At 40.5% G+C, this 10,038-nt stretch overlaps 1 protein-coding gene across 2 annotated transcripts in view; it reads left to right on the forward strand.

The window, feature by feature from the left end:
* The window catches only part of LOC131231039 (membrane-anchored ubiquitin-fold protein 3-like), a 47,407-nt gene extending 40,079 nt beyond the window's left edge, over nucleotides 1-7,328 (forward strand). For both annotated transcript variants that reach the window (XM_058227122.1, XM_058227121.1), the window contains exon 5: nucleotides 6,990-7,328. In XM_058227122.1, coding sequence (XP_058083105.1) covers nucleotides 6,990-7,042 — 53 coding nt within the window. In that variant the 3' untranslated portion in view covers nucleotides 7,043-7,328. The remainder of the gene's footprint in view (nucleotides 1-6,989) is intronic.
* The last annotated feature ends 2,710 nt before the right edge of the window (nucleotides 7,329-10,038 follow it).

Below are 10,038 nucleotides of genomic sequence, written 5' to 3' on the forward strand. Positions count from 1 at the left end.
AATTTGACATTCTTTAAAACCCATTACCCAAAGCCTAAATTTGAAGAACCACCAATTCTTTTTTCTGAATTTTTCAGATTTTCCAATCTAGAAAATTCTCATTCTCTGGATTAGAAAATCTACTTGGATTGTTAGACGGACCTATTGCAAGACGAAAGTTCTATCTTTCGCCAGATCCAACTAAATTCAGATTTTAAGATTCAATAATTCGTGTTTGTGATGGATGACCATAATCAATGCTAAATTAACCTTATTTCTTGTGTTTATGATGTATAAGGGTGATATTTTATTTGTTTTTAAATATTGCATAAATCTGCCCCTTTCAAATTCCATGCTCATTTAAGGTTAGATTAGGCCGTCCTACATTAATTATTGGTATCAGAGCTTAGGTTCTTGCATTGGGTCATCTTATATCGAGTTATCAAGAGTCTAGATTTTTATTTTTATAGTTTATTTATTTATTTATTTTTCTAGGGTTTCGTGCGTAGCATATAGAGTCTAGACCTAAAATTTTCAGATTTGCATCATTAAAAAAAAAAAAAAAGTCTCGATCTAAATTTTTCCACATTTGCATCATTCTAAAGGTTAGAATTATCAGTGTCCATATTCTCGTGTCAAAACAATCTCTTAGAGTCGTGTTTTAGGAAACCTAAGTTGAGTCTTATTGTGTATGCCCACTCGGACTGGTAGAGGATTTGTTCTACACCTGATTTTCAATATGGAACAGTTGACTGAGATGATGAACACGATCAACCAACGTTTGGCCACCATTGAGGCGCAATCTAGGAACACGAATACTCGTATGGATTAGATAGAAGCGTGCCTAAGAGAAATCTCCACCTTGGAGGGAATGAATAGTCTCACGCAGGGGGAGTAGTTGAGGAACGGATAGAAAATCGTGGTAGAGGTCGTGGAGCACGTGGCCGAGGGGTAGTACGTGGAGGGGTGTGATATCTGCAGTCTGCTGTCGAGTATCAAGACCGTTATGATGTCGATGAGAGGGTCTTAAAGAGTATTAAAGTAGATGCTCCTAGTTTTGATGGGCGTCTTGACCCAAAAGTATTCCTTGATTGGTTAGCGGACATGGACCATTATTTTGAATGGTATGAGATGTCTGAGAACAGACAAGTGCGGTTTGCAAAGATAACTTGTGGGTCAAACTAAATTATTTTGGACAAATACGGAGCATAGGATCGAGAGATCAGGAGGTGTCCCAGTTGCACATTGGGTAGAGATGAAAGAGCTATTAAAAGAAAAATATCTTTCCCTTTCTTACTGTCAAAAACTCCTAGATTAGTGGTAAGCATTACACCAAGGATCTATGTCGGTTGCAGATTACATTGCAAAATTTGAGTAGTATATGATGTGGTGTGATATTCAAGAGGATCCCTTAGTGACATTGGTGCGTTTCAATGTGGGTCTTCGCATGGATTTGCAGTGCGAGCATATGACCCATGCAGTGGGTGATTTAAATTAGGCTTACCAAGTTGTACAGGAGTTAGAGCTTTACCTAAAGTCTCCTGTCATGAGGCGCTTTAAGTCCCGAGACTCTACTGTTAGATCTAGTTTTCAAGGAACCAAACCTAACATTGGAAGTCAGCCTAGGGCGCAGACTAGTGCACCGCCTAAGCCTAAGGATGATAAGGGCAAAGGTGTCCTTAGTGCCATTCTTGGCAGTTGTAGTCACTTGAAATGTTATGAGTGCGGAGGTACTGGTCATTTTGCATACCAGTGCACGGCAAAGACTTGCGGGAAAGCCTTAGTCATAGAGGAGTCAAATAAAAATGCTGATGACATGGGTAATTATGAAGTTGAGGAATATCACCCAGACATAGGTGCTAGTGATTATGAAGAAGAAGAGCCAGAGACTGTACCACTAGCTGTAGTTAGATGTGCTTTGGCGCAAGCCAAAGAGAGTGATGATTGGCACAGAAACACAATTTTCTACACGTTTATCAAGAGCGGTGACAAAAATTGCAAAGTCATCGTGGATGGTGGTAGTTGCACCAACATGGTCTCAGCTAGCACAGTCACTTATTTGGGTTTGAAGTTCATCCCTCACCTTCAACCCTACAAGGTTTCTTGGGTTAACACATCTTTTATGCCTGTGTCCTAGTAGTGTTTAGTTCTCATCCAAATCGGTTCATATAAAAACATGTTGTGGTGTGATGTTTTACCTATGGATGTAGGTCACATCATTTTAGGGAGGCCGTGGTTATACGATAGAGATGTCACGATTTTTGGTTGCTCAAATGTGTGTATATTCACGCATGAGGGCAAGAAAATCAAGATTAATTCGTTGCCACCCAAGAGCCACGCGGATAAGGCTAGGGATGTGAAAACAAGTGAGTCAAGGAAGGATGTGAGGAAATCTATTCTGAAGTCTCTACATATCATAAATGCAAAAGAGTTTGAGAAAGAGATAGAGGATGATTCGACGGTGTACGCCCTAATGGCTAAGGAAGTTACACCCGAGGTTCATGTAGAGTTACTCCCTGAGGTAACTTCGGTTCTTGAGGAGTACAATGATGTATTCCTTGAGGATTTACCAGATGAGCTAACAGGATGAACCTTGCAGAGCATGCAGAGTTGCATAGACAGGTAAATGAGCTCCTACGAAAGGGTTTCATCCGTGAGAGCATGTGTCCATGTGCCATATCAGCGCTCTTAACGCCTAAGAAAGATGGTACGTGGCGGATGTGTGTGGATAGTAGGGCCATTAATAAGATCACGATCAAGTATCGATTTCTGATACCGAAGCTTGATGATATGTTAGACATGATGGCCAGATCCACCATTTTTTCCAAGATAGACCTCAAGAGCGGGTATCACCAGATACGCATATGCCTAGGAAATGAGTGGAAGATAGTCTTCAAGACGAAGGATGGGTTGTACGAGTGGTTGGTCATGCCCTTTGGCTTAATGCACCAGTACTTTTATGCATGTGATGACCCAGGTTTTGAGACCCTTTATGGGGAAGTTCTTAGTGGTTTATTTTGATAACATACTCATATATAGTACCATTAAAGAGCTGCATCTCGACCACCTGAGGCAGGTCTGTAGTATCCTGAGGGCGGAGAGGTTATGTGTGAACCTTAAGAAATATTCGTTCTTGTTTGATAGGGTTGTCTTCTTAGGGTTTATAGTGTTGTTTGTAGGGATGTGAGCAGATCTAGAAAAAGTCAAGGCCATGGTTGACTGGCCTGAACTATGGAACATATATGATGTGAGAAGCTTTCATGGCTTAGCTACATTTTATCGTCGGTTCATTCGAGGATTTAGCACTATTATGGCCCCCGTTACTGATTGCATTAAAATGGGGGAGTTCATATGGTTTAAGGCCGCGGCTAAGGCATTCAAAGATATTAAGGGCAAGATGATAGAGGCTCCTGTCATGCGTCTTTCAGATTTGTTTAAAGTCTTTGAAGTAGCGTATGATGCTTCAGGCGTAGGTATAAGAGGAGTAGTAAGCCAAGAGGGTCATCCAATTGCCTATTTCAGTGAGAAACTGAATGAGACAAAACAAAAGTATTCCACCTATGACAGAATTTTATGTGGTAGTGCAGTCGTTATGTCATTGGCGTCATTATCTTCTACCGTAGGAATTTCTTTTGTTTTCTAATCACGAGGCTTTGAGGTATTTGAATTCCCAAAAGAAGCTCAACCCAAGGCATGCCAAGTGAGCAACGTTTCTTCAGGAATATTCATTTGTCCTAAAACATGAAGCCGGGATTGAGAACAAACCAGCCGATGCTCTTAGTAGGAGATTGACATTGCTCAACTCCTTGAGTGTATAAATTGTTGGGTTTGAGCAATTAAAAGACGAGTATCCCATGTGTCCAGATTTTGGGGGAACATATATATCACTCTTAGGTGCCCAGTATAGTTCGAGTGAGTTTGTGCTGAAAGATGGTTTCCTTTTTAAAGGAGATCGACTTTGTATTCCCCGCACTTCCCTCCGAGATTTCTTTGTTTGGGAGCTTCATGTTGGAGGTATTGCTGGCCATTTTGGTCGAGATAAGACCATCGCCCTAGTTGAGGATCGATTTTATTGGCCAAGTCTCAAGCGAGACGTAGCCAAAATTTTAGGGCAATGTCGAATATGTCAACTGGCAAAACAGAAAAAGCAGAATACTGGATTGTACACGCCATTGCCAGTACCACATGCACTGTGGCAAGACATTAGTATGGATTTCGTGTTTGGACTTCTCAAGACAATTAAAAAGCATGATTCCATTTTTGTGGTTGCGGACCGTTTCTAAAAAATGGCCCACTCTCCCTTGTTCTAAAACCTCAGATGCGTCCAACATAGCCAAGCTTTTCTTTGATGGGGTAGTTCGATTACATGGTTTGCCTAAGACCAGTGTCTGACAGGGATGTCCGGTTTACTAGTTATTTTTGGAAGACATTATGGCATACGATGGGTACGACTCCAGTTCTCCTTTGCCTACCATCCTCAAACTAATGGCCAAACTGAGGTTGTGAATTGAAGTCTCGGAAATCTACTACGATGTTTGGTGAGTGAACGCATTAAAACTTGGGACTTAGTCCTGCCCGTCACCGAGTTCGCATATAACAGTTCAGTTAATAAGTCTACGGGTATGAGTCTGTTCGAGTTTGTTAGTGGTTACAAACCTAGACTACTCATAGATTTGTTACCTATGTCAGTCACCCAGAGGACCTCAGAGTCAGCCGATGCATTTTCCCATTACATTCATGAGTTGCATGCAGAGATTAGGAGGCGGATAAATGCTAGTAATGAACAATACAAATTTTCAGCTGACTTACATTGTAGAAATCAAGAATTTAACGAGGATGATTATGTAATGGTTAGGATAAGGCCAGAATGGTTCCTACAAGGTACCGTTAAAAAGTTACAAGAATGCAGTGCTGGACCATTTAAGATTTTGAAAAATATTGGGTCCAATGCGTATGTGATGGATCTTCCACCTCATATGGGGATTAGTTCAACATTCAATGTAGAGGATCTAATGCCTTGTTCAAGCTATCCCTTAGACCCTAATTTTGTTCCAAACCATTGGCTAATTTCTAAATTTTCTTCCTAACCCACACTACCTATGCCTACTATACCTGAGAGGAGAAGAAATTGAAGTTATTGTGGATGAACAAATTGTTTCCACTCGAGACCGTGGATTTCAAAGGTACTTGGTGAAGTGGAAGAACAGACCATCATCCAACTATACATGGTAGATGGAAGCAGAGTTACAAAGATTAGATCCATATTTGTTAGAAAAGCACAAGAGTTTTATCTCACTAGAGTCGAGATCTTCTCAGCTGAGGGGAGCTGATGTGGACACCAAGTCATTCAAAGTATATCAACGCAGGAGGCATCGTTACCGGTGTCAATGTGGTTAGAATACGGGTACAGGTCGGGTCTCTAGAGGTTGAAGACCTTACACATGTGTTCGTGACATGTGTAAGTTGCTTAAAGGAGACATTTGTACCGTTGGATCGTCACGGCCCACCTTTATTACGCCACCTTCATGGCGCTATCATCGGGGCCGATCGAGCATTTTTAATTTGAATTTAGTTTATGAAAATTTGATTTATTTAAGTTTTGAGACAATTTGCGCACAATTTTTGTGCGAATTTCTTCTTCTTCTTCTTTTTTTTTGTTGAAACTTTTTTAGTAGGGTTATTTTGGTAATTTCATGTAATTACGAATTTATAAGGGTTGCCCTAAACCTAAAACATGCTATATTATGTTTATGAAAGAAAAATAGAGCTTTTTGCTTCTGACGATTTCGTCTTCGACTTCCAGTGATTGGAAGAGAGCGTGAAGCCCAGGGAAGTGATTTCTCATCCTCTACTTCTTTCTCCTTCTTTTTTTTCTCAAGGTACTCTTTTCTTTAACCCCATTCTCTTCCTTTTCTCGTAAAATCTTTAGATCTAGAAGCCGATCTTGTTTATTTTTTTATCTAAATCATTAGATCTCAAAGATTTTCATCCCCACATTAACCTAATTTCACATTCTTCAAAACCCATTATCCAAAGCCTAAATTTGAAGAACCACCAATTCTTTTTTCTGCATTTTCTAGATTTCCCAATTCAGAAAATTCTTATTCTCTGGATTAGAAAATCTACTTGGATCGTTAGATGGACCTCTTGCAAGACGAAAGTTCTATCTTTCGCCAGATCTAACTAAATTCGGATTTTAAGATTTAATACTTCGTGTTTGTGATGGATGACCATAATCAATGCTAAGTTAACCTTATTTCTTTCTTATGTTTATGATGTATAAGGCTGATATTTTATTTGTTTTTAAATATTGCATAAATCTACCCTTTTCAAATACCATGCTCATTTAAGGTTGGATTAGGCTGTCCTACATCATATAGCCTAAAATGATATGGAAAAAATGGACGGATGGTGTTGATAAACCCACAAATCACTATGGGCCCCTCAGAGCCCCAGCGGGCGTAGTACTTAATCCATGTCCCACACACAACTCTGCCTAGAACAGAGCGGAACTGTACTTGTTCTTTGGGGAATTTATTTGATACCCCAGTTGTGTATGATGCTTGATATGAAGGCAGTCAGAAATGGTCCTAGTAAATTGTGGAAATTAGTGTCACTAAGCCGTAGCTCCAAAATCAAATTGGTTGGACAATCCTGTCCTCTGATTCGTGGACACTTGTCGAAATAGGATTGTTGGATATTTTTCATTTTTAACCATCCAATAGATGTCCACATTTGATTGTCAGATACTCAGATGTGTGTCATTTTTGTTCTCGATGCATCTGAACTAGGGCCCATAATTTGGACAGTTTAATTTGAATTCATTTTATGCCACTTATGCTATGTATAAGTAATTTGCAAGTACGTATGTATCATCCATCACACTGCCAGAATATTGAAGTTTTCTCTAATTCTTTTGAGGCACTCACAGTGATCCTGTAGAGTCACATTCTAATTTTTCTATTGACATAGCCCTCTTTTTTGTTTTTCTTTTTTCTTAATGAGTGCAGATAAGGACCCGGATGAGATGCTGAAGAAGGGCTGCTCATGTACTATTATTTAAGGGCATGACCTTTCCCTCATTCTCAACCTTTTACAGCAGGATTATCTATTCTTTTTCTTTTTCCTTTTTTCTTCTAAATTCCACATTCTTATGAAGATGGTGATGTGATCGAAATGGGTGATTGAGAATCTGTAGTCTGTGTCGTTTGTTTGTTTGTTGTTTGTTGCTGTTGTTGCAGCTGGTGTATCTGTTCTTGTCATTGTAATCACTCTGTTGTAAATTGCCTCAAAAGTATAAACGGCCCAGTTATACAGATGTAATAGAAGCCTGTCTCTACATTGCTCTATGTTGACTGTTGTTGTTACATGCACGTTGGTCCTGATGGGGTTCGTGATGGCCCACCAGATGGTGTCCTGATAGGACTTGTTGAGGGTCCAGCTGGTCCAGATTCACAGGTCACACTCAGGGGCTATTCTTGTAAGCTGTGCGTGCGTGCCCACGCATGTGCTTGGGGAAATGGATCATGCAGCCTATGTAATTGAGGAAATTTCAAGTCCTTGGCTAAATATGTTTTTTTTTAAAAATAATTTCCAAACCATTGATCTGATTGGCTTCACTGGAGATGGAGGATTCTTCAGTGGATTCTTTGGAAATGTGTGACGTTGTACTTCTTCACCCTTGCCAACCAACCCGATCTAGGACCCAATGTCATTCATCTTTTACAATTGGGCTTAATGCTGTTACCAGGAAATGATTGGGTGTTGGACAGCATTAGTGAAATTTCTTTTTCTCAGTAGTGCCTCGCCCAAGAGGGTGCAGCCCTTACCGTGGGCCCACCTTGATGTCTGTATTCTATATCCGTTTTTGCCAGGTCATTTTATGGGAAGCGGATTGCGTACTCAGTAACTCAGTACCCTTAGCGTACTGAGTAAACTGTGTGGGGTCCACTGTTATTTATTTATATTATCCACTCGTTAATCCATATTAACAGATAATTTTAGGACTAGATCCCAAAAATGAAGCAAATTAAAATCTCAAGTGGACCACACTACAGGAAACAGTTTGATTGAACATCTACCATTGAAAATTTTTTGGAGGACAGAAGTTTTGGATCAAGCTGATGTTTGTGGTTTCTCTTCATCCATGTCTTTGTGATCTTATGAACAGTTTGGATAACAAATAAAAATTAATTTGGACCCTAGGAAGATTTCAACGGTGGAAATCATTATTCCACACTGTTTCCTGTGTAATGGTCCACTTGAGCTTTGGATTCACTTCAATTTTGGTATCAACCCTTAAAATTATCAGTAAAAATGGATGGACAGTGCGGATAAACCACATACATTAACAGTGGGCCCAACTGAGTTTACTCGGTACGATAAAAGCGTTTTGAGTAACTCAGTACGAAATCTGATTTCCATTTTATGGCATGAGCCCAAAAAGGAAATAGAACCCTTATCTCAGGTGGACCATACTGTAGGAAACGGTGGTGATTGAATGCCCTTACCATTAAAACCTTCCTAGGGCCCACTGTAATGTTTGGATAATATTTATTTGCCATCCAACCTCTTGATAAGATCATAAAATCTTGAAGGGAAGAAAACAAATTTCAGCTTGATCCACAAATTCTGTGTCCCACAGGAAGTATTTAATGGTCAATCACCACTGTTTCCTACCAGATGGTCCACTTGAGATTTGGATTTGTTTCATTTTTGGGCTCATGCCCTAAAATAATATGGCAAAATGGATGGACGGCGTGGAAATAGTATACATACATCAAGGTGGGACCCACCATCTTGGCTGAGGTCCGCACGTAATTCACTCCCCTCTTTTAACTCTACGATTCTGTCACCATCTTGGGTGAGGTCCGCACGTGATTCACTGCCCTTTAACTCTATGATTCTGCCATCCTTATTGTGATGGACCTTGTGGTCGAGTTGGGTCGAGGCCCCCTCGACCCAACCTATCTAATAATCGGGTCAGAATTTTGGACACAGGTCCAACCCATTAAAGTTTAGGTTTGGCATCGAAGTAGCTGACCCAATAATTTAAAGGGTTGCATTGAAGGGGCCTCGACCTGACCTACCTGAGAATTGGGTAAGAATTTTGGACCTAGGTCGAACCATTAAAGTTGAGGTTTGGGTCAGGTCCAAGTCAAAAATAGGTGACCCAATAATTTAATGGGTCGGGTCGGGTCAGGTCTGGGCACTGTTGGACCTAAATCATACCCTTTTATCACATGAGTAGGATTTGCGTTGGGCCTGGCTTGGTCCTCGAGTCGGGTAGGCCAGCTTAGCTCTCAGAGCCTACTTTGAGCTCGAGCTTTCAAGCCTACTTTACAAATTCACAAATATACTAATCAATTCACAAATTTACTAATATATTAATCAGTTCACAAATATACTAATCAATTCATAAATTTACAAATATACTAATCAATTTACTAACGTGACCGGAAAGTGGCGGACTAAGGGTTACCATGTTTTGCTTGAAAAAGGTGACTGGACAGTGCCGGACTAGACAGTGGGAGTTGACTCTGTGCAAAGGCAGATGAGCGAGATCAATTCACAAATTTACAAATTCAAAAATTCACAAATATACTAATCAATTCACAAATTTACTAAAGTGACCAGATGGCAGCAAACCAGGGGTTACCATGTTTTGCTCAGAAAAGGTAACCAACAGTTGCAGCCAAGTCTATGCAAAGGCGAACAACCAATCAAGGGAGTAGAGGTGGACAGGAGAGAGAGAGAGAGAGAGAGAGAGAGAGAGAGATTCCAAACTCGAGAGCGAAGGGCCAGAGGTGGACGGGTGAGAGTAAGAGAGAGTTGAGAGCAGGACCAGAGGCGACAGATGAGATGTCGGATGTGAGGGGGCGGGGGCGACTCATCTAGTCGAGAAGGGCTAGTTGTCGAGACTCGATAAGTAGGAATGAGGGGGAACGAGCCAAGCTGAATCGAAGTTCAACCGAGTTGAACTTATCTAAACTCCAAACTGAGCCGAATCAATCTAGGGTCAACTCGAGCTCGGCTCAAATAATTTTTGAGCTTAAAACA

This window comes from Magnolia sinica, chromosome 17, assembly GCF_029962835.1.
Source record: "Magnolia sinica isolate HGM2019 chromosome 17, MsV1, whole genome shotgun sequence".
Taxonomy (NCBI): Eukaryota; Viridiplantae; Streptophyta; class Magnoliopsida; order Magnoliales; family Magnoliaceae; genus Magnolia; species Magnolia sinica.